The sequence below is a fragment of the Andrena cerasifolii genome, chromosome 2 (genome assembly GCF_050908995.1).
Source record: "Andrena cerasifolii isolate SP2316 chromosome 2, iyAndCera1_principal, whole genome shotgun sequence".
NCBI classification, from domain to species: domain Eukaryota; kingdom Metazoa; phylum Arthropoda; class Insecta; order Hymenoptera; family Andrenidae; genus Andrena; species Andrena cerasifolii.
This window is the reverse complement of record NC_135119.1, coordinates 11066041-11091887: the sequence shown is the minus strand read 5'-3', so window position 1 is coordinate 11091887 and position 25847 is coordinate 11066041. Positions and strand designations below refer to the sequence as shown.

General features: G+C 43.6%; 1 protein-coding gene across 1 annotated transcript in view; it reads left to right on the top strand.

Annotated features, from left to right (window-relative positions):
- The window catches only part of Sff (BRSK family serine/threonine-protein kinase sugar-free frosting), a 48940-nt gene that overhangs the window by 10321 nt on the left and 12772 nt on the right, over window positions 1–25847 (top strand). The window contains exons 2-11 of the mRNA XM_076806862.1: window positions 7395–7575; window positions 7918–8058; window positions 9580–9730; window positions 11618–11833; window positions 13177–13376; window positions 14501–14731; window positions 18591–18880; window positions 22408–22559; window positions 23581–23733; window positions 23833–24007. Of these exons, the coding sequence (XP_076662977.1) occupies window positions 7395–7575; window positions 7918–8058; window positions 9580–9730; window positions 11618–11833; window positions 13177–13376; window positions 14501–14731; window positions 18591–18880; window positions 22408–22559; window positions 23581–23733; window positions 23833–24007 (1890 nt within the window). The remainder of the gene's footprint in view (window positions 1–7394; window positions 7576–7917; window positions 8059–9579; window positions 9731–11617; window positions 11834–13176; window positions 13377–14500; window positions 14732–18590; window positions 18881–22407; window positions 22560–23580; window positions 23734–23832; window positions 24008–25847) is intronic.

Here is a 25847-nt window from a genome sequence, read left to right as displayed (position 1 = left end):
AACGAACAAAATCCTCAATTTAGATAGAAACCCTCAACATGTACCTCGCCCGAAATTCTTTCCCAAATTTGCCAACTTCGTCATACCATAGTCCCATTGAAATCTCCCTAAATGAACGAAATCCCTCCACTCCGTGTACACTACTCCCCCCCTAGGAATTATGCAACAGATTTCCACGCGACGTCGCAGTGATAATGACGGGGCAATTCTCTTGAAATTCAGCATCCAGGGCCGCCATTCGGTCGATGACCCGACACGACGGTATGCAAATGCGTTTACGGGAACCAGGTTTTTTTCGTATTGGACGAGGTCGACGGCGAAATCGAATTATATCTCGATATTTCGCGGATCCCGCGCTTCATCGAATTCCCTCGATTTCGACGGACGCTGGGGCACGTCCGTACTGTCAGGACTTTATCGAGGAATTATTTCCAACTGGGATTTAAATTCAAAGGACACCTTCGTTAGTCCCTCGCCCTCGAGCGCCGTAACGCAACTGACTGCGGGGCTGGAATTCCCTCTGGGAACGAAATGAATCGAGAAAATCACGTATTCTGTGCCCTGTGTTTTTTTTCGAAAATCTTCAACATAGCTTAAATTTTAAATGGGGTTCGGTCTATTTAAGTTCTTTGTGGTAGAGCTTCGTGATTTATTTAGTGTCTTCTATTGCTGTGAGTATTAAAATGAGAAAGGGTTGTGGTTTGAAGATACATGGGTGGATAGGGATATAATTATACAGCTGAGGATGGAGTAGTTTGGCTGCTGAGGGTCAGAGGAAGAGGCTTCATTACTCTACTTCACTATTACTGATCGTGAGAGTGTGTATGTTTTCTGTCTTTCTGATAAATAAATAGTGGAAGGTATTTCTCAGTGATTTCTATTTCGGAACATTGCTTTTTCTTTTGCTATAGCATACTACTTCAGTTCCCCGAGACCCGAATGAATTTTCTTTTTTAATCGTTAAGGGATTCCGGGGTCTTCTAAGCAAAGACTACCTACCTCGAGCAAAAATGAAGAAGCATAAAAAGGTCTGTTCCTCTGATTTGAAATATTAACGAAAACTTCTGGTCTCGAAGTTTCTGTGTCACATTGTTATAAAAACCTGCCATCTTTCGAGCATGTTTGCCAGCCAAAGTAGGTTGAATCGTTGTCCACAGGGAGCAGTTGGCTCGTTGGCAAATTTCGTAAAATCCCAAGAACTTTGCAGTCGTTCTACCAGACAATCTCTCCACATGCATATACAATGCTTGCTTTTATAAATGGTGAACTCTGAGAGAAGTGTCGTTGACGAAAATTCTAGCAGGATTCCCAAAATGTTCGCGCGTGAGCACACATACTGACGCTTATTTGCATTTATCTACCCTCAATCTTGGCAAAAGTGATACCGAGCACACAAAATATTTTCATTTTCCTAAAGCTTGCGAAAAATACTCCCGTATATATTTTCCCTGCCGACCTTTCGAGATTAGACACCTAAATATAAATTTACACCTATCGAAATTTATATAAAAATTCATAGAAGACAGAATTGATCGGTAATTTAATTGGAACTTGACGACACTTGTATTTATGTCGATACTGTAAAAAAACATCAGTGAGTTATTGGTCGCAGTGCATCGTTAGAGCCAATCGTGTCGCAGAACACGTGGGATGTAAACTCGCGGGAGATTGATTTCCATGGGAAATAGGGGGAGGAAGGAGATGTCTAGCATCGATGTCGGTAAATCGTGCGTGATGCAAGTCGTTAGCGAAAGTGCACTTTATCGTCCTATACTGACGCTAATGCAATTCCTGTCCGTCGATTTGTCGAGAAGTGCGACCAGTCGACACCCTTCATGGAATTTTCGTTCTATCGAGCCATTTCAAATTCTGCGCGTGGATCGGTCCCCTCTAAATCCCCTCACCCGTCATGCACGATGACTTCCAAAGTACCAGCTTTATAACGCCTAGTTATTAGTTGAATGGATGTTAGTTAGATGAAATTTGCGTTATATTTCTGTTGATGTACCCACCTAGTTACGTTTCTGGTACTGATGTCTGTATTTGGGTAAAAGTCGTGCTCATTGTCTTTTAAGTGCCGATTTCAATTCATCTGATTTCAATTCCACCAATTCCAGTGCCTCTGATTTCCAAGGTACCGATTCCCACGCGTTCTAGGTCAGTTCCACCGATTACCATGCAACCGATTTCCACACTACAGATTCCCATGCCACCGATTTCCACGCTACCGATTTCCACACTACCAATTTCCACGCTACCGATTTCCACGCCACCGATTTCCACGCTACCGATTTCCACGCTACCGATTTCCACGCCACCGATTTCCACGCCACCGATTACCACGCTACCGATTTCCACGCCACCGATTTCCACGCTACCGATTTCCACACCACCGATTTCCACACCATTGATTCCCAAGCTATCAATTCCTACGGTACCGATTTCCACGCTACCGATTTCCACACTACCGATTTCCAAGCTATCAATTCCCACGGTACCGATTTCCACACCATCGATTTCCAAGCTATCAATTCCCACGGTACCGATTTCCACGCCACCGATTTCCACGCTACCGATTTTCACGCTACCGATTTCCACGCTACCGATTTACACACTACCGATTTCCGCACTACCGATTTACACGCCACCAATTTCCACGCTACCGATTTCCACACCACCGATTTCCACGCTAACGATTTCCACGCTACTCATTTCCACGCTACCGATTTCCACGCTACCGATTTCAATTACACCGATTCCCATATTCCCATCGCCATAGTACCATTCCGCCTTTCCCCTTCTCGCAACTCCTGCACCCACTTCCCGTTACCCCTCTATCCGCAAAAATCTCCCTCATCCAATACACTGCCATCCTCTAACCTACCACAGCCACCCACCCATGTGCAATGTACATGCTCCCAACCAAGCTCAACTTAATTTCCTCCCCCAATCAATTCGATTGTTCCTCCTGTCTGTCTCCACCTCCGCTAACAAGCCATCTCCCCTTAACTTCAACCTCATCGTTCGCGAGTCGATTTCCGATTCAGAAAAATGTCCGACGCCAAACACGGTTACCAGCCCGTCCAATATAACCCCTGGCGGTACGCGCTCAAGTGTTCCGGCCGTCCGTGCAAAGGCTAATCCATCGCTAATTTCCATCCCGTTCGATCGCTGAATCGCGACTCGGCCGCGCGCGGCGTTTCGATATCATTGTGTGTAACGAACGCGCGCGGCGGCGTGTTTATCGCCGGACAAAGGAGAGCCGTCTGGAGCGTTATGAAATGCTCAGCAAATTGGAAGAGGAATAGTAATCACCGGGAAAATCGTGAAAGCCGACTCGCGGAAAGGGGCATTCGATTAATTAATCGACGAAGGGTCCTCTCGATTCTTCTGCGCCATCGCCTGGCGCAACCGAGCTCTCCCATTCTTTTATCATATTTTTTTCCCCCTACCCTCCCCTCTCTCCTCTTTTCCCACCGTTCCCTCTCCATCACTCTCCCCCCATCTGTTCGCTTATCTACTTAGAGAACAAAGAGGGGCGGGAGGAGGCGGCGGGGGAGGAAGAGTCTGCAACGACCGCTTTTAAATGGATAAAGACATCGCGTCGCTGTGGTCTTCGGAGGCGGTTTAAGCCAATTTAGCCTCTCCTATAAATTCTGCTTTCCTCGCTGCTCCGCGTCGTCTATACCGTCATATTTCCTCCTTTCGTTCGTCGCTTACGAACAGCCCCGACGCGGCCATAACTCGCGCGGCTTTCGGCAACGGATCGAATCCATTCATTTTTTACCTCCCAATAACTTATCGGACTGCGCTGCCTGCGGTAATTCTTTGGTACCGTATCTCGAGGCTAGTAGCCTGTTACCTGGCAAGCTAGCAGGGTGCAAAATGGAGGGGTTCAATTTAATGGTTCTGAAGGTTTTGAAGATTTTTTGTTTTATATTTGAGGCGAGAGGGTTGTTCGAGTGTCGATAGGTAGAGGCTGATGACTTTCGAGGAATTCGGAGAACGAATTGCTAATTATTTTTTTCCCCTCCGCGCTCGGCTGGTGAAAAGTTTCCCCGTAATCGTGCAACACTCGCGGGACACTTTCCTACTGGAAAGCGAAAATTAAGCACGCGAACGTGCGCGAGACGCGAGCACCAGCCACTCCACTGCCATCGCGAGTACAGAGCGTACCAAGAGTCGCTGTGTAATTTGGTGGTGGAGGGTGAATTTCAGGCGAGTGGCTTTGATGGCGGGGTTGTGTGCGGGGAAACTTCATTTACGTTCCGCGGATTTGCTTTTACTGGAATCGAATCGGGCGGATTGTTTTGGACACCGTTAGTTGCGCAGAGCTGTGTTTAACGGGTGGAAATCGCCTCGGGCCTCTTGAATATGCTTCAACCCGTGGTATTTTTTTTTCTCATACGCTTCTACTCGTGTTACTTATTTTTTATACGCTTCAACTCGTGTTGGATTTCTCGAATATGCTTCAACTCGCTTGGCTTTAGACTTGCACGCTCCAAACCGCGCAGAAATAAACTTAAACCTGAAATTGCATACTTACGCACTTGCCTGCACTTAATTACTTTAATCTACTGGTAACGAGACGTCAGAATTACATGGAGTCACGTCACAGGGCCTCCCACTTCGATTTCCTTTAGCTAGGGGAAAGGTAGGTAGCGACTTTTGGCGCGCCCTGTATTAGCCATCGGCGTATTCGTGGCTGAAAAGTAATTTCACGAACGAGAGCCCGCTCGCGGATTAATTATGCGCCCTGTAAAACAGTCGAGGCAGTCGTTTGACATCTCGAGTAGGTAAACACGCGGAGAAACGGCCGTAATCGAGGGGCCAGAGAACTCGAAACGCTTCGAACCTGTCCCGCCGAGTTTTCGCCTCACTTGCAACGCAACTCCTATCAAAGCCCGTTCTCCAAACCGTTTTCCTTTCCACTGGACCCACCCTCCGCGACTACGTCGAACCGCTGAAACGGTTCGGGCGAGGGAGGCTAAGGGAACAAGGAAGCAGGAATTACCAAAATTCTGGCCAACCGTGTGATCGTAATCCATGTAAGAAATGGTTACAATAAATTGATTCGTAAATTGTAAAAAATCTGATGAATGAAATAATGTAAACTCGCATATTATTGGAGTACGAAACATCCCTGTTTTTAGAAGTGCACGTTTCAATACTAGGGTGAAATTAACAAGTGGGTTAATTGCACGCCAATTAAGGTGATAATTTTAGGATAACAATGATGAGTAGCGGTAGGTTTTCGTTCATTTGAAACTCAGCATATGTAATAGTGTTTATTTAGCGTTTTAAAAGGGGACGCGGTAGGGCATAAGTTAGTTAGAATTTATTTTCTTTAATTTATTTTAATTTAGTTATACTACTTAGGTAGTCGGATTCTACTGATTTCTAACCTAAAAATTCCTACGCTCACAAATTCTATAGTTTCAATTTCAATTCTAGCGATTCTCATATTACCAGTTTCCAAGTTATCATCTTCCAAGCTACCGATTCCCATACGGCCAATTTCCAAGCTACCGATTTCTACGCTACCGACTCCCACGCTACCAACTCCCAAGCTACCCATTTCCACGCTACCCATTTCTACGCTACGCATTTCTACGCCACGGGTTTCCACGCTAACAATTCTCAAGATACCGATTCCCACGCCACAGATTCTCACGCCACCGATTCCCAAGTTACCAACTCCCAAGCTATCGTTTCTTAAGTTACTGATTCCCAAGCTACCAATTCCCAAGCTACCGATTTCTACGCTACCGATTCCCACGCTACCAACTCCCAAGCTACCGATTCCTACGCAACCAAATCTCAAGCTACCAACTCCCACGCCACAAATTCCCAAGCTACCGATTTCTACACCACAGATTCCCACACCACCGATTTCCAATCTATCGACCATCAGCCTACCGATTCCCGGCTACAGCTTTCAGTTCTACCAATCTCCGGCTCCTGAAAGACAACAGCGTGTACTGTATTTTACAGTGTCGCGATAAATCATGTAACCGTGGCAATCCTAAAGCGAGAATCGACATTTGAATGCAGGTATCGTGCTAGTAGCCCCTAGTCACGTATTTCACGATGAAAACATTTGCGACACGACACGATACACCATGTTGCATACCGCAACCTGGTCCTATGTTATGCGAGGAACGGGAATATTTCAGGATCCACACTGAATGCACTGAATCGATTAAGTTTCCGTGCCCACTCCGTGGAATGTACGTGCTCCACTTTAGATTTATCGGTCAATTCAACGAAAGAGTGTGCGAAATGCTGAACGCATCGAATTCAACACCTGACCTTAGTTTCTTATTAATTTTCAACATTCTTATTAATATTAGGGTTTCTTATTAACTTTGAAAATTATTATTACTTGTAGAGCTCGAAGATTGTTCATTAAATTTCATCTAGGTATATTACAATCCCAATCTTTCCATCGACTCACCAAGAATCCTCCCCTTCGAGAAAACAGCTGCCGGGGAATTAGCGGGCTCTAGTTCCACTCGTTGTACATAATGTCGTACATAATACCAGGGAGTCCTTGCACGGAAGGTTTCCGTGATTCGCCGAGTGGAAGCAACTCGAAACCGCCAGAGTGAAACCGTTGTGTTTGCCTGTCGAGGTAGCGCCGTGTGTACGCACCGCAATGTCCCTGAAGAGAGTGATTCAGAGCCTCAAGAAGGACCTCAAACATGTCCCGCAACTCGAGATTCTCCTTTTCCCAATACTGGGGGAAGCAGCACCTTTCCCCTGAAAAATAAAAATAGAATTAAAAATGTAGGTACTTCCCTGAAGAAGACCAGATCGAATTTTATTTTCACGGTAGGACCCTACTCAGTGAGAATGGGTAGACACGTTGATAAAGTGAGCAGACGGTCTGCACTTACCAGAACAAACACATCCCACGACCCTTTTCCACGTTACTCGCCTAAGATTGGTCAATGGGGATGAATCGATTTTGAAATAGGTACGAAAGGGAGAAAAGTGGGTCTTATTGACGATGAATTTTATGCGTGATGCAATCTTTGGATTGTAGAGGTGCTGTCTGACTATTAACGACCGTTCTACTTGGCTCGGGTTGCTTCGCAGTAGTGCGATGCCTCGAACTTCAGACATCTGATGAAAAGGATATGACTACATTTTGTGATCTGGGTTGACAATGCTGTATTGATATATGGAGGGGAGCAATTAATTCAATGCAATAATAAACAAAACTACTTCCACATTATTCATAAAACATTTCTCCACTTTGTTCCTCCGAGTTCCAAAACTAGAAATAAATCTGATTCCTACCTCATCCTTCCTTCAGAATTTCTTTAAATATATTCCCATTATTTCCAAGACTAACAAAAAATTTCTAACTCCCACTTCGTCTGCTTCAGGACTGGTCAAGCTCGGGGTCCACTGCGTGTTGGGCAAGAAAGTGGCAATCAAGATCATCAACAGGGAAAAGCTGTCCGAATCGGTGTTGATGAAGGTAGAGCGGGAGATCGCGATCATGAAGCTGATCGACCATCCCCACGTGCTCGGCCTCTCGGACGTGTACGAGAACAAGAAATACCTGTGAGTACGCGAGCAACCCCCTCTGCCACACCCCCGCGCCGCCAGACGCGGAAGAGGAAAACCTCGAGGCTCCTCGAGCTGGAGAAGTCGTTGAACTTTAATTCGAGGCGCCGCTGAACCTTAATTTCGCCCCGGTTCGGAACGCAGCGGCGTTCGTCGAGCTGCCCCAAAAAGAGGAGACGGAACGAAGAATGAAAAAGCATCCGCGCGGTAGACAAGAGGCGTTTCGCTCACGGGGTGTTCCGCCGTTAATCGCGACGGCGGACAGGGAAACGCACGGTCGGGGAGGCACGAATCGCGCCACCACTGGATATTCCAGATGCCTCTCTCCCTCTGTTCCAGGTACCTTGTTCTGGAGCACGTGTCGGGCGGGGAGCTGTTCGACTATTTAGTGAAAAAGGGTAGACTGACGCCGAAGGAAGCGAGGAGGTTTTTTCGACAAATCATTTCCGCGTTAGATTTCTGTCATAGCCATAGTATATGGTGAGTAGCCGGCGATCTTTCGCCACGATCCAAAGCCTGGGGTTTCCGCGTGGCTCTTATGGGGATGTATCTCCACAGGTAACCCTTGCGCGGTGGACAAAATTTTGTTTCGACAAAATAATCGGATTTTATTACAGTCCCAAATCTGTATATTCTGAAATAAGTAGTAGGTGCTGATAATAATTAATACGTGTAGCTTGATATTGGAGATGGGTCAAAATGGACCCAGCATTCACCTTGAAAGGGATAATTATATGCATAGGATGTTTTAGAAACAGGGTGGTAAAGTTTTTGGAGCTCCTAGTGCTCATCCAAGGAAGTGAAAACGTGCGAAGTGATATATATTCTAAAAGTCATTTTTAAAGAATTCTGATTTTTTTAAACTTTGCAAGTTTGCGAGGAACTTTAGTGGAAGTGTCAGGCAATTTTTTCCAGCTACTTTTTTTATCTTCTTCCACTTCGTAAACTGTGCAATGAAATTGTTTAACCGTTTGTGGTGGGCTCACGTTTCATTATTCTAAACAAATTCGTTGCACAGCTTTATGGAGCATAGAAAATCATTAAATTCTAATTTTAACAATTTTTTTTATAACTCTATTCTAGTTTCCACGGTATACAGGCAAATAGAAAAGCACACGTTAACCTTCGAGTGGTGTTTTCACCCTGAAGAACCAAAAAATTACCTGATACTTCTATTGAGGCAAAATAATCGGGTTACCGAAGATTCCGTGTTAGTCAGGTATATCTGATTATCAAGATAGAACAATAGTTCTGTGCAAGTGCGTTCGCAATTTTTTTTGAGGTAGTGTAGGGGGGGGGGGCAACGTTGAGTAAAAATTTAAATTGTAATTTAAAGATATTCACTTCTTTAGTGTAAACTTAATAAAGTTTAGTTTTTAAAAATTAGCTATTTTTTCTCAAGCCAAAAGAATTTTTCCTCTTGCCCATGGTTCTGTTATACTAAAAGTATGCGTTCCTAGTCAAACGAACACTATTTACATTTGCAATTGTATATAAAATAGACCAGAAATCGCCTCTGAAATTGCAAGGAGTCGCACACGACAAACTACCCGTTTTTTCGAGCACCCGGTGTACATAATCGAAGATAGAAGCCTCTCTCCCCCTCCTGGCCCATTAAATCTACCGTTGAGCTTAATCCAAAGGAAGAATCGAGTTTATCCGGCGAAGGAGCGCGCCCGATCGGTGCACGATGCCAAATTCCTTCCACTTAATTTCGCGACGGGTGTAACGACTGAATAGCAGGAGGCGAGAGAAAAACGAGGCGAATAGCAAACGAGGGATTCCTCCCCGAGGGCCTAGTTGCCCTTCCGCGGGAACCTACCCCAATCGAATAAATACCGAAACGGACCTAATTTCACGGCAGGGACACGCCGTTCAAACATTCGCCCCCGATCGATCGGCCATTCAAATTAGCCCACCCTGTACGAGCCACGCGGAATCCCCCCGGGGCGAATTGGGGGCCACTGTTCGGTAACCGAAGGCCTGCCTTCTTCTTTCCAGTCATAGAGACTTGAAGCCTGAGAATTTGTTGTTGGACGAGAAGAATAACATTAAGATCGCCGATTTCGGGATGGCGTCGCTGCAGCCGGCTGGCTCTATGTTAGAGACTAGCTGCGGCTCTCCTCATTACGCTTGCCCTGAAGTCATCCGAGTAAGATTGCAACTTTTTAATCCCTGGCTCTCTCCTTTGGAGACTTTACGCTCGCTGTGGCTATTGAGGCACGGCAGTGGTGAAAAGAAAGTTTGAAACTGTGAGTGGCAATGGGAAGGAGATTGGTGCATTGGGAAGAATTGTATCTTGGAATTTATATCGCGTAGATGGGGGTTGCCTAGAGTAGAGCAGTGATACCAAGGTAATACGTAAAGCCTAGAATTAAACTTTCTTTTTAGTAACACCGTGCGCGGGAGAAGTTGAAAGAAGTTGGGGTGTGGTCGTGGGAGATACAGAGTATTTAGTGTAGGACATTGGTGGGGGGAGATAAAGTTTTTTAGGGGATTTGGAGGACTTCATTTGGGGGGATTGGAATTTGGGGAAGGAAGATGTTTGGGTCTGCTAAGGATATACAGTAGCGGAGAAAAGTTACTACTTTTTCGATTTGTTTTATTTTTGTTATTTTCAGCAACAATTTGGAACCGCGGTATGTGTTTAATATGCATATACTGGTGGATAATTTAAAGCTGTATAAAACACAGTTAAAGTTGAATTTATTTAACTAACGAGCAAAAGTTTTATATGGCATTCAACGGAGGAGCACATTTTTGCAGTCGACAAAGGAGTTACTGCTTTTGGTAACGTTTTAGGTCGTCCTAAAAGCAAAAAGTGCCCCAACAAAGTATTAGATTTTTTATTACTTTTTAAAAATAGTAACTTTTTGTTGGCTTTAAAAAGGTGTTGTGTTGCTTAATGTTATGGAGGGTTTCTGTTTGATAGTTAAATAAATTCAGCTTTGACTGGGTTTTACACAGCTTTTAATTCTCTACCAGAATATGTATGTATATTGGGCACATGCTGCAGGTTTGAGTTGATGTTAAAAGTTAATAGAAACAGTTCTAATCAAAACTGTATTTTCAGTTCTAACGGGAGGATAGGGCAAAGTCTGATCCAATGACAATATTCCCTCCGTAAACCCACACTATAATTCTACGCCCCACAGCAGCGTAAAGGGTTAAGGGGACCTTCCGGTCTAGAGTCCAAAAAATAGATGATTTTTAGGAATTAATTAAAGGAAAACTACTGTGTATAATTTAATGGGATTTTTTGCATTGCATTAAGGATGTCTTATATTATAGAAATATATTTTTTGTTTTATAATTAATCATTGCAGACGGCACTGCGGAGTCGTTAAATTCAAGGCGTCAAAAATTTGATCCAAATCGTTGGGACCTGAATCTCCAAAAGTTATTATCCGCTTCGACTGAAACTTTTCTTATTTTGAAGAATATACTTCTGGCTAGGGTTGGAACCAGAAAAATTACAAAAATAACATTTTTTTAGAAAATAACGACACTTGAAATTTGAATCACTTTTTCCCTATATTTTTTCACCCTTTCAACGCCTTTGAAAATTATAAATTTTCAAATTTTTGTATTTTTTTCTGATATCCCCCCTAGCCAGAAGTATATCCTTCAAAATAAAAAAGTTTCAGTCGAATCGGATAATAACTTTTGGAAATACAGATCCCACCGATTTTGAGAACACTGTTTCGAGTAAAACGCGTTTAAAGTTTTACGTGGGCGCCGAGTGGCCGGGTGTTACCCATGCATTTGCCGCTACTCAAATGCCTATAACTTCGGGAATTTTACGAATTTCAACAAATCCTTTGAATGAAATAAAAAAAATCGACTTTTAGACCGGAACCTCCCCTTAATAATAAAAAGCACTCGCGTTTTCACAAAATCTCACCTTTCTTTCACAAATTTGGTATTCCCCTTGAGCGCCAGTAATTACCTCCAGCGAGACCCGTTATTACAAACCAGCCACCAGTCGGTGATTTAATTAAACGGGGTGGAAAAACGTGGAATAATCGCGCTATTCCAGGGTGAGAAATACGACGGCAGGAAAGCGGACGTTTGGTCGTGCGGGGTGATACTTTACGCGCTTCTGGTGGGCGCGTTGCCCTTCGACGACGACAATTTGAGAAAGCTGCTAGAGAAGGTGAAGCGTGGTGCGTTTTACATCCCCCACTTCGTGCCGCCCGAGTGCCAGAATCTGCTCAAGGGGATGATCGAGGTCGATCCTGACAAGAGACTAACGGTAAGACCTTCGTTGATGAAATATAATAATAATAATATTAATATCTTGATAAAATACCGCCCATTCTTTGACGGAGGGAAATAATCAACTTGAGCATGTTTTGTTAATAATATTCGCGATTACTATTATTCTTGGGATCAGCGTTGTGGTCTAGTAATGCTGCCTTCATTTGCGTGTTTACGATTATTGTTCAAATTCTGAGAGGCACTCGTGGTACGTTCCAACCCATCACTACAACCCCACGCCCAAGGTGTCAGCTAATTATAAGTCCAGTATGAAAAACTTTCCTTCCACAAAGGGTTCGCGAGGAGATGTTCCAAGTTGATTCTTTCTCTAACCTGAGAATAACAGAAGTGAAGAAAGTATACCTGGTGGTAGAAATGTAGTGAAGACTAGAGATATACTGAAGAGTAGAGGTATAGTGAAGACTAGAGATATAGCGAAGAGTAGAGGAATAGTAAAGAGGGGAGATATAGCGAAGAGTAGAAGAATAGTAAAGAGGGGAGATATAGTGAAGAGTAGAGGAATAGTAAAGAGATGATATACAGTGAAGAGTAGAGGAATAGTAAAGAGGGGAGATATAGTGAAGAGTAGAGGAATAGTAAAGAGGGGAGATATAGTGAAGAATAGAGGTATAGTGAAGACTAGAGATATAGTGAAGAGTAGAGGAATAGTGAAGAGATGATATATAGTGAAGAGTAGAGGAATAGTAAAGAGGGGAGATATAGTGAAGAGTAGAGGAATAGTAAAGAGGGGAGATATAGTGAAGAGTAGAGGAATAGTAAAGAGGGGACATATAGTGAAGAGTAGAGGAATAGTAAAGAGGGGAGATATAGTGAAGAGTAGAGGAATAGTAAAGAGGGGAGATATAGTGAAGAGTAGAGGAATAGTAAAGAGGGGAGATATAGTGAAGAGTAGAGGAATAGTGAAGAGATGAGATATAGTGAAGAGTAGAGGAATAGTAAAGAGGGGACATATAGTGAAGAGTAGAGGAATAGTAAAGAGGGGAGATATAGTGAATAGTCGAGGTATAATCTGTCGAAAAAAATATAAAAACATGAGCACTACCTTAAGTATCTCAACTCTCGGTTTTCATGAATTCCAATGCAAGATCCGCAGAACACAGAAATTCAATACTCCACCCTATTAATTAACAAACTTACAATTTCACCCCTACCATCACACATAGCAGTCACACTCTTAATAGATACAATTATTGCTTCCCCTTTAAACTGACCACTCGCGAATACATGCTCCAACGGAACGTTCCCAAAACCGCCCGAACGCTGACGAGCTGCGAGCAGGTAACAATAAATCCCCCCCGAATGATCGATTTCCCCCAGCTGGCGGAAATAAATAGGCACGTGTGGGTGACGGCAGCCGGGAAGGGCGAGCTGGAGCTGGAGCTGTCCATGATGGACGTGGTGCAGACGCACGTTATTCCGTCCGTGGAGGCCATCGATCCAGACGTGTTGCAGGCGATCGCGAGCCTAGGATGCTTCAAGGAGCGCGACAAACTCATCCAGGAGCTGCTCAGCCCCAAGTAAGAGGGTTCGACCACGCGAACCGGGTGGGGGGAAGTCGCGCGGCTCGACTTGCCAGCAAGCTTCCGAGTGTCGAGCTAACAAGTTTCGCGATATGGACAGAAGGGAAAGAAACCATAAATCGAGCAACCTTAGGAAGCATTCGTTGGGTTCGATGAAACTTTGTGGTTAGACAGGGAGTCGAGAAATACTGCAAAATATGTTTTGGAGTATTTATATCGGTAATCAATTATTTTCGGGGTGTTCAATGACGAAAATAATGACTTGCTCGCTGGTGAATTCATTTTAAGCTCTCTTTAGGGTGAAATGGGTCATCAGTGGTTGAAGTCAATGCTTAGTTATCCAGAAGTTCGGACTCTAATCTGATTATTCTATAGAAGATATTTGCTAATAAAGATCGTACGTTATTATTGATAAGTAAGTTTGACTTTAAGCTTCTTCAAAGTGAAACAAAAACCTAGTGATTAAAGTCAACGCTTGGTCATCCAGAAGTTCGGACTCTAATCTGATTATTCTATGGGAGATATTCGCTAATAAAGATCGCGCGTTATTACTCACACGTAACTTCGACTTTGAGCTTCTTCCAAGTGAAACGCGAACCCAGTAGTTACAGTCAATAATTCAACCTCCGCCAGTCCAGATTCTACCCCAATTACTGTACAACGCCTCGCGACGTCGCCGAAACAAGCTGAAGTCTTATATCCAGCGACATCCTCGAGGCTACACCAAATGAGTTCGCCCCCTCTAATTACACCGCTAATGCCCAAAAACTTCTCTGAAGACGACCCTGAGCTCTTGACTAAAGAAGCAAGGCTCGAAAAGTCTTCAACCTCCTGTACACCCCTTGCAGGCCATAACACTGTTCCAATTCGCTCAGCAAAGGGTATTTCGTAATTACATTCCCTCGGAGCTAACGAGCGTCCGCCAATTATATTTCAATTCTCCATCCGGCCACGAAGTTCCATTAAAATCGCCGCCTCTCGCTTCATCCCCTTTATCAGCGGCCGTGAGCAGCCAATCGATTTTGCTCCGGCTATAGCTGAAAGAGGACCGCTGCGGCGATCACTGGGAAACCTTGAACCGGGGATAAATCTTCGTTCTTTTCAATAACCCCCCCCCGCAGCCATAACACGGAGAAGGTGATATACTTCCTGCTGCTCGAGAGGAAACGGAGGAGACCGGCTTGCGAGGACGAGCTGGAGGTGATGAGGGGCGGGATGCGGGGCTCGGCTGGCCAGTTGGAGGCAGACCCACCGAGGAAGAGAGTGGACACGTGTCGAGTCAACGGCAGCACCGCCCTCAACCTCGGGGAGATCAGCCATGGATCTCCTCTCACGCCTAGAAGACAGTCCAGGTAAGCTCAGAAGGCGAATCTCTGGATTAGGGTGCAACTGGCCCAGGGAGATTCTGCTCCCACGTTTTGCAGCAGTTGTAGATAGCGATGTCTCTTGGCTCACTGATGCTGAGAGTCTGTATGTACCATAGTGTTCGTTGAAGATATCTTTTCTAGCTAGTCACAAGTGTAGCTTAACGCGCTGAACACACTGGGGTGTGTCATGATTTTTATAGTTCTCCTGTACTGCCTAGGGAACTGTCCCTTTATTCGTCACCTGGATATTTTGTCAAATAGAATTCCATACATCTCAAACTCCACCCTGTGCTGATCAAACCTGATCCTCGCGTCCCATGCACCTTCCTCTACGCACACTTGCTCAAGTGGAGCATGGTACTAGGGATCGCAATACCGGTAAATCGGTTTACCGTTTTCTCGGTAAATCGCGAGAAATACCCTCAAATCTTGACTGGTAATCCCGTCGACATCTACTGCGTTAGCAGTGAAAAAAAACTTCAATTACTAATAAAGGCGAAAGCCGAAGTATCTCGTGAAGAACGAACTCTGATCCAAAAGAAAACTAAAAATCTGAATCAAGTCATAAAAAAAATGGACGTGTTTTCAAGTAGAAAAAGTAAGGAGAAAGTATATACAAATGGCATATGATTTCTTAATGACTACCCAAGTGACTGGATTATTTTGTAAAACAATTAGGTCGCGATCAAGAGACCAAAGTTTAGACAAATTATGTTTTACGCGCTTATTTGTTAAAAAGAATCGTTAAATAAAAAATATTTATTTATGTATGCAAGTTAAGATTCTTTTCATTGTTTTCGTGGTGAAGATCCACATTAATAACTATTGCTACAAATATATCTATTTTCTTTTATATCATTTTATATTCAGAATAGTTTCATTTGCATATATTTAATAATGCTCGGTTAGATTAAAAAAAAAAGTTTTTTGTAATGTTTACTCTTATATTTTTAATACCTTAAAGAAACACCGGTAAATTACCGATAAACCGCTTTTGATTGAAAGTTTTACCGAATTACCGGTAATTGAAAAAGTCGGTAAATTTGCAATCCCCACATGGTGCTCTATAGCATCCAAAGATGAGACACGGAATATCAGTCTTCATATAATACTAAGCATATTATTTATTTATTTTATTTATTTATCACGAGTAACAACCCTTTGGCAAGTTATAATGACACGAAACCCCATGGATAGAGAACGGACAAATAAGGTGAAATTAACCCTTAACTGGTATACTGTCTTTTCAAACGTAACTGTTATCTTGGGGTCGTGGCAGACCCCAAATAAAAAAGGACACAGAAATTTGTAAAGTCGACACTAGATCAACCTCTATGAATACCTATTTTGTTCGTAGGTAATGTATAAAATAATAGATACGTAGAAAGTTAAACTATTATGGTGAAATTATTTAGAAATTCAGTTTACAAACTTAGACAACCAAATATTTTGCAGCGAACCTTGCGTGCTTGGGGTCATGACTGACCCCAGGATACCAGTTAAGGGTTAAAATAACAAATAGCAAAGAAAATAGCAGAAAGAGATGAAATAAGACGAACAGATATTATTTGTACAAGTATCAATATTGCAACTTAATCATACGTAGAACTGAATTTCCGAGAGTAGATAAGGAATATTAATAATAATGTAAGGAATATATTATGAAGATTAGCACACTGTTCGTCCCATTACTCGCTTCTGACATCCCGAAATTCGTGAAAGCTCCTGTTCCACTTCCACTATCTATTCCCATTCAATACCCCGTCGCTGGGTCTACCGATGAAGGAAAGATATTGCCCCACTGTGCCAACCGTTGCTCGCTTAAGCGAGACACACGATTGCACCTCGAAGCTCGCGATCGCGTGACAACGTCGCCCTCTCTGTCTCTCTGGCGTCGCGTGCGCGATGCCACACGTGCTGCCGAGCTTTTCCCCCGTCACGACCCTGTTCCTCGACACGTGCGAGGCCTACGCGGACGATTGGCTCTCGATTGGTCGATTAAAACACTGCCCCGCGATCTCGTGCGACCAGGTGACGGGCTTTTGTCTAACCCTGTTAATCGATCGACGCCAGTCCAAGCCTGCGGAACGTGCTGCGATCTGATTTCAGCCGAGTGACCAACGCTCGATCTGATCCCTTGTTACGTTCAGGGCTACGGTGGTGGTATACTGCTTGCGTCTTGTTGTTAGTAGCGTTCACTGTTGATACAGATCATTGGTGATGCTGTTTATTAGTGGGGCAGTAGGGTAGTGGAGACCGGGGCTAGTTGACTAACGAGGTTAGTTGACTAATTCCCTTTAATTGTTGGATTATGTTATAAATTACGCCGCGATTCGCGATATTGAAGCATCTGAATGACCAGCTTGCCATTTAATGTGCCACCGTGACAGAAACTTGCGTGTTCCGTCAGTGAGAATGAAAAATCTAAAAAGGTCGGTGCGAAGTTAATATTTTTGTTTCGACTATTTATGAATTTTTCTCCACTGTGTATTGCTTGACGTTTTTTCATGAATATTTTGTGGAAACGTGGTACATTCACTATAATTTAGGGTATTTTATTTTATCCGGTGCGTGGAGGTTTTGTACGTACGACCCTTAACACGATGACAATGTCGGACGGGGTTACTTGACTAAGCGTAGGAATACCACCAAAAATTGCACTTTTTGTCCTCAAGATGCAGTCGAGGCAAAGAGTTTAGCTGCTCAAATCCACTTCCCCCACCACAAATCTCCCCTCCAAACTCAACCCTACCAGTTTTACACCCTATCCTCCCTTCAAACTCTCAGGGCTTCAAATAGACCATAACAAACAAGTAGGAAATAATTACAGTACCTAACACCATGATACTTAATAAAAACAAAAAATAACAGTGTGAAGGAGTGGAAAAAAATATAAAAAAATTGTTGGTCGTAGGACATATATCTACGCCTTTCGTATACTGTGTTGATGGAATTGGCTGCGTATATATACGCCTCATCTAACCCCACAACCGGGGTTTGTTGACTTATTCGTCTCGCTACTCTAAATATAATAAAAACTACGACCTAGACTCAATTAAAACAATTTGAAAAATGAAGCCTGTATACCTAATGAAATGTGTAAACTTTTGGTGTGCAACAAGTCAATAAAATATCAATGGTCTATTTATAAAAATTAGTCAACTAGCCCCGGTCTCCCCTACTGGTACCATTTAGCACTGCACAGGGTTTAGAATTCGCGGTGTTCTGTTGAAGAGTATTATGCACATGTAGGTGTTGGAGTGTAATTAACTCAGGTCCGGCCAAAGTGGGGAGAAGGGTGTAGTGAGTATAAGGCACCTAGGCCCCAGAAAAAAAAGGAAAAATGGAGAATAGGGAAAATAAAAAAATGAGAACGAAAATTTGTTATTTGATTAAAATTAAATTAATTTTATAAGCCGACTTGCGAGGATCGTCAAGAAAGAAATTAGAATAAAATTTCTATATATTCATATATTTAAATATGTTAATGTTTATTTCTTTTTTCGTGAAAAGATATTGTACTGCTTTGCTGTTGAGAAATTGTTTGGGGGCCCAAAATATATCTTGCACCCGGAGAGACGGCCGGTCCTGAATCAACTATCCAGGGGCTAGAATTCTCTTAGATATCATGTACCTATTGCTAATCTACAGGATATTTAGGAATCTCGAAATAAATCGAATTAAACTGTCGAGGTGTAGCGAGAAAGATCAAAAGCAGATCAGTAAACACTTTTTCTAACCCGCACACAGTCCATTGATAATAATACAACACTGATAAACAATTGATTATACCTAATGTTCTTCTTTGTTATTAGTAAAGTTCCATTGTCTTTATCTTTTGCAGCACGCGACACCATGCCCGCCGTTCGCCGAGCACAGGGTGCCACACGCATGCGTCACATTCGCACGCGTCGACGCCCGGCAGCTCGCCGTTGCACGCCGCAAACGCGGTCGCGGGACTCCTCAGCCCTCACAGGGCACTGCCGACCTCGCATGTGGGCCAGACGGCAAGTCCCCACAGGCTGTCGGCGATCACGACCATCGCGGGCAACGGGAACACTACCAATCCAGTCGTCGCTCCTCCGACACCGGCTCTGCCCAGCGTGGGGATAGAGATAAACGACGTTCAACAGGGTGAGTTTTGATTGAGAACTCGTGTGTTGTGATAGAGTGGGACAATGGATGTTTGATAGAATGGGTTTTGATTGGGGAGTAGTGCGTTGTGACAGAGTGGAATAGGGGATGTTTGATAGGGTGAGTTTTGCTTGAGAAATTTCGTGTTGCAATGGAGAGGAAGGGTAGACGTTTAATGGGGGTGAGTTTTGCTTGGAAAGTGGTGTTTTGTGACGGAGTGGAATAATAGACGTTTAACAGGGGTGAGTTTTACTTGGGAACTCAGGTATAGTGATAGAGCGCAACAGTGGATGTTCAATAGAATGATTTTTTTTTGTTAAGTAGTTTGTTGTGATAGAGTGAAATAGTAGATGTTTAATAGGGTGAGTTTTGTTTGGAAACTCATGTATTGTGATAGAGTGGAATAGTGGATGTTCGATAGAGTGAGTTTTTCTCTTCATGTGTTGTGATAGAGGGGGATAGTAGACGTTTAATAGGGTGAGTTTTGCTTTGAAACTCATGTGTTGTGATAGAAGGGAATAGTAGATGTTTAATAGGGTGAGTTTTGCTTTGAAACTCGTGTGTTGTGATAGAGGGGGATAGTAGATGTTTAATAGGGTGAGTTTTGCTTTGAAACTCATGTGTTGTGATGGAGGGAGAAAAACAAATGTTAAATAGGGGTAATTTATTTGGGAACTCAGGTATTGTGATAGAGCGCAATAGTGGATGTTTGATAGAGTCAATTTTTCTCTTCATGTGTTGTGATAGAGGGGGATAGTAGATGTTTAATAGGGTGAGTTTTGCTTTGAAACTCATGTGTTGTGATAGAGGGGAAAACAAATGTTAAATAGGGTGAGTTTTGCTTAGGAACTCAGGTATTGTGATGAAGTAGAATAGTCAATAGCCAATAGGGTGAGTTTTGCTTGGGAACTCGGAACTTCCAGTGAACTGAAATAGTAAGTGTCCAACAGAATGAGTTCTATTTAAGAACTCAACCCTCACAACCCAGTGAAGTAACAACGTAGAAACCGTAACACCGAAACACTTATTCTGTCTTATTCCTCCCCGATCGATAATTACTTCCCGACTAAACTTCGTCTAAGAATCGAAGATCTGCAGAGTACAGAAGTACTTCCCTCCACCTCGAAATAAAAGCCAGCTCCTATTACTTTCCAGTGAATTCCCTTATCACCCCTAACTGAACTCTCCAATCGCATCCCGCTAGATTCTTCATTCGTCACAAAATCAATACTCCAAAGGAACCTGAATCCTCCCCTCCTATCTCCAAAATTAACCATTTCCTCCAAACAACGCCAAACATAAATCTCCTCCAATCCTCCATCTGCTTCCCAGCAACGCACTAAAAAAAAAGCCACATCTTCGTCTAACCGAATATCCACCCGTTCAACATTTTCTCCTCGCAAATTGCGTAAGGGATACGGATATAGTGGGTCTTGCGCCCGCGCGTCAGCGGATACGAAGGTTCGCGGGGAAAAATAGGAAGCCAGAGGCATCGAGTCGGACGGTCGCTTCCGCGATAATGGAATTTGCCGCGGCGCAAGACAATAGCCCCGGCGAAAATACGAAGTCGATATTGAACTTCCAGCGGGCCGATAATACGATAATTCAATAGTGCCCGGGTTACATCCCCCAAACGGTGTCTTTTATTCCCGACGAGAAGCCCGCTCCTAAAAGCGTCTGCTATCGGTAAATGGAGCGCGTTCCAACGATCGAGGGACCCAGTCGAACAAAGGGGCGCAGAAACGTCATAATACCTGTGTACCGAATTGTCACTCTGGATAATTGCTTCGAACAAGTCGGTAAATTACATCGTACGCTTCCGGGTAAATGAAAATTCGTAAAATCGAGGGTGGCCGTTGGAACAAAGACTCTGAAACCTCGACGACTAATCAGGCATTGTTTAAGGAGGTATTGAGGATTCTGTTGGGAATTTCATTGAGGATTCTTCAACTGGAAACAATTTCACGTTTTTTTCGCTGAATCGACACACAAGCCCTCTTAACCTTATACCTACGCGTGGACCTGACAGGCCCAAGCGAACAGTTCTCAAAAAAAAGATTCAGATAACGATGACTCGTAGTGTTAAAGAGATATTTGTTCACTATTTCATTTTGTTATTAAATATTTTTCTTGATAAAGATTGAGTGCAATAGATTACATGCAGTCTATTTTTTTTTTAAATTAAATAAGTTAATTTATAAATCTAGTTTAAGCGCTGTTGCTGGCATTAAAATTACCTTTACTTAAATTACTAACTAAATTAAACTTTCGTCTACTTTTAAATTTGATTGTTTCATCATAAATACAATCTCTATTTAAAAAAATATTGTTTGAAACTTATATTTATAAATCACTCGACTGAAGTGAAATCTTTAAATACCTTTTAATAAAATTCACAGGTATAATAATAATAAGAAAGCACAGGTGCTACTGCAGTTTAAATTCATTTCTCAGACTTCTAAGCTTCTGTTTGGTACCATTTGCTGCCACACTCAGCTGCGTTGCTCTAGACTCGAACTGTACAAGTCACTTTCATAAATGATCACCTAAATGTTCGTAGTAGCGCGATCTTATGAGAATCACCCGTTTAAATCGTCAGTCGACCGTCCCAGGTGACGAAGAGCAAGATTGCAGCGGTTCGCGATCCTAAAACGTGCCTGAATGTCGCTGGGCGGGAGAGCTGCGCGAAGGCAGCGCCGCAGGTGTCCAGAGTGTTTATACATCCGGAACAAAGGCTGGGAGCATCGGTGGGAGCCCTCCTCGATGTCTGAGCACGCGTTTTATCTCGAGAAAAGGGCACTAGCTGGGGCGGTCTTAAAAAATGCAAGTGATCCACGGCCGCGTAACGAGCACACACCGCTCACGGGTCATTGTTAAAGGGACACGACTGGATGCACACGCACCCAGTCGACGAAAGTCTCGCTCCCCTGCCCCCGCGTTTTCGTCTTCGTCTTCGTGGCCGTTCGGCCGAGAGCTTGGGGGAGGACGTCCCTTTGTCGGGGCAGCGCGACATCTTCAGCCGTAACAGCGATTAACCAAAGGCAATCGATTGTGCTCGGACACGAAACGGTAGCTTTGCGAATGACGCGAGGAGCTGCGGACAGTTTCATTTTAAAAATCCAGATGATCCAAGGAAAAAGCACGGGTACGAGAATACATTCTTCAAGGTGATCACTCCTTTCGATTGGAACTGCGACACTCTGTGTCAGCGCGTAGACTTTTGCGTGCGCGGGATTACGGTCGTGTCGTGCAACGCATGGTCGATAATTAAAAGTAGACAGGGTGTGCCTTTTTTCATCGTTTCTAATCGAGCCTTTGCCTGTTCCAAGTTGTTACACGTAATTTACACTGCTGTCTAATCTATCCTGTGTACAGGGAAATGGAGTCGGGGAGAAGGGGCTCTGAATTTACGGTTTCGCGTGTAGTACTTTCTGTGCGATCGAATGTGGAATGAAGGAGTAAAGTGACGAGCTGCTTCGTACCGCGGAGGATGCAGTGGTGCGACTAAACGATTGTTACTTTCGCAGTAGTCGCGGTCGGCGTGACACCGCCAGGCTCGCCACACACTGGGGCAGGCTCCGGCGCCCATCACTGGAGATCGAGGCTGACCACCATCAAGAACTCGTTCCTGGGTAGCCCACGATTCCATCGACGCAAGCTGCTCCCTAGCGCCGAGGAGGCACGTATTTATAAACTACCACGCTATTTCATTCGCAGCTAGTACGCGCTCTCATAAATTCCTGCTGTGCGATTCAATTTGAGGTATTGAAGCAAGCTTCGCTGCTTTTCATCGCGTGACTTTGAGTCGATACTTATCGTACTTACAAGAGGCTCTTTTAGAAATCCGGGAGCACGTTTAGGAGTGAAACGTGCGATAACTGTTGTGTTAGATTAAATTAGGGGAGACCGGGGATAGTTGGTACGTTTTTCAGTTTTCAATTATTTTCATTTTTTATTTGAATTAATTCCTTAACAACAAATATGCCTAAATATACTTTGGTGCTTGCTCTTTAATATATAGTAAGCGTTAACTTGAGAAAATACATACAAAATGAATGAAAAAATGTTATTTGGACGAAGGCAGAGTGAATCAATTTACCCCACTGCGGGGCTAGTTGATACGTTATTCTGTCTTCAATTATTTTCAGTTTTTATTTTAATTAATTCCTTAATAACAAAAATGCCAAAATATACTTTGGTGCTTCCTCTTTAATATATAGTAAGCGTTAACTTGAGAAAATACATACAAAATGAATAAAAAAATGTTATTTGGACGATCAATTTGGATGCATCAAAACTATTTACTTTTTCTCTATATAAGCGAAAATAGTTTAAAAAAAACGATTGTTAACGTTAATGTACACATGTACGCTGGATCGCAGGAAAGAATCGAACAACAATCTTCACATATCTCGCTCAAATGGAGCTACATATATACGGTGTCGAGATAATTCGTCCGTATCAACTTGCCCCCTGTATCAACTTACCCCAGTCTCCCCTACGCCTTTGCACAAAATAACAATATTAGGCAATTTCTACCGTGTATACAGTAGAAACAGAAAATTCATTAGTTGCATACTCTGGGAGTCAGGATTTGATGCATAGCCCCAGGTCACGTCCAAACCTGACACCTGAGATGCTCCATTAATTACGAAAATATTCTGCAACTGTCTAAGCAACTAACATTCTGTAAATCACAGGTACACCTCACCCCGGACTCCTCCCCGGAGCTGACGAAGAAATCGTGGTTCGGCAGCCTGATGACCACAGAGAAGGACGAGACGTTCACCGTGCTCGTCAAGGGGAAGGTGTTGGCCAGCGTAAAGGCCGACTTGATTCACGCTTTTTTATCGGTAAACGTCGACGGAATCTCCCCTTTGTTCACGCGTGTCCGGGGGAACTGGCGCGAGGGAAGTGATTCGAGTGAGAAAAGCATAAATTTCGGTCGACAGATAGCGGAGCTGTCCCACAGCGTGAGCTCGCCAATGTCCTTCCGAGTGGAATACAAAAGAGGAAGCACGGCGCCGGCCATGTTCCAGAGGCAGGTCCGTTTCCAAGTGGACATCAGTGCCATTTCGAAGCAACCGAACGAACCTCTGTTCGCCATTACTTTCACCCTGCTGAGTGGTAAGTGAACCTCGACCCTCCACCACCCTCCGTCCACACCTCTTCGTCACTCGAACCCTCAACGACTGAATCCCCCAGGAACCGTTGCCCACCGATTCTGTCATAACTGTGCAAGCAGGTAGCGCTCACCCAAGTTCAGGAGATATTAACAACAGGAGAGGACCTCCACTTGCTACTTTGTTAAGGGGTTACGCCACCCTGAGGCGCCCGAAACAGCACTAAACTAGACGAATTTTTTTTACCGATACTATGAGGTTGAAAATTATTTATTTTCTTCTTATGGGTAGAGCATGTATTAGTGCATCTATTGTATAAATACTGTACAAAAATATTAAAAAATGACCGAGTTATTTGTTCTCCCGCGAAGCTCGTCCGCCGTTACACGCGTGACTAACCTAACAAATTATAACGAACATGTTCGTCTGAAATCAGAAACCCGATGATTTTCGTGTTCCTTAATAAAATACCTACGACGTAGCATAGGGATTTGAGGAAAAAAAATTTATTGCACAAATGAGAGCAAAGTGAAAAAAATTATACGTTTTTCATATGAAAAAACTAATTTAAACCGTTAATTATATACGAATGGGGTATAGGATGGAAAAACTGATGCGCTACATCGTAGACAATACCATTAAGAATATGCGTGCCAAGTTTGAACTCAATCGGACAAATAGTTTTGGAGATATTTGATAGGTCATCATTGAAAATGTAGTTTCGAGAAAAACGCAAAAGAAGATAAGTAGAATGGTCGCTACCTGCTGCGGAATATCGGCATCCGCGCCTCGTTGAAAGCCTATAACTCGGCTATTTTGGGGAATTTTTGCGTCTACAATGACTCAAATTATTCTTAAAACTCCACGTAATAAGAAAATGCAAAGAAACAAAAATCGTGTTTTCAAAACTTTCGGGGTGGCGCAACCCCTTAAGTGCTCAGGGTCGAAGGTTTCAAAAGTTTGGTGACCTAGAAATCCCCAATTCGAGGTTCTCTTCGTACCACTATTATTTGTTCCTTCTGCTGTGATTAAATTTGTACAATAGTACAGTAGCGATTTCACGGATGCTCCCTTTCCTCAGAAAACCTTACACCAAGTTTCGTGGAAGTCGGAGGGCCACATTCCCCGCGCTCCCTCGCGAGGGTCGGGTTCTGCGATTTGTAATTTTAAGCTCGCCGTGGAGTAGCGTTGTGCCTGGAATTTCGAGATAAAGAGTGGAGGACGCAAAGCAGCCGCGAAAGCGAGGCACAGACAATGGTAGATCGCAAGGTGGCTGCGTTCGCTGTCTGGCAGCCGTCCAACCGCAACTAGATCGATGTTACCTTGGCACGTGGAGCCCTACGCCTTGCCGGCGTGTACGCGCGCGTAGAATATCTGCATGTACAGTCCTCGTGTTTTGCTTTCGCCCGCTGTCGCTCGTACGAGCGAACCACCCTCGTTTTGCGTTGCCGAGAGGGGGGAGATACACGGAGTGTCTCGTAACGCGAAGTAGAATATCAAATGGGGGGCGATTATTTGACGAAATAATAAATCGAAGGGTTTTGCAAGGGAGGGGGACTCCATTCTGAAAATGGCAGAGAAATGTGGCGCTTGAAGAGTAAACTACATATTAGATTACCGGGAGTGAGTAAAAATCAGGTGGACAAAACTCTGTAGCTTCAGAAATACTGATCGCCTCGGTTGAACTGTCAAAAATCCTATCCCCCTAAAAAATTAAACCGAGGGAGCTGAGAATCTCCCAAAATTTTATAAGTTGAAGGGATCGAAGATTGAGCAAAGTTCTCTCAAGCTAATTACAGTTCTGGCGAGAAAAACTGAAGATATTAATAATAATAATAAATATA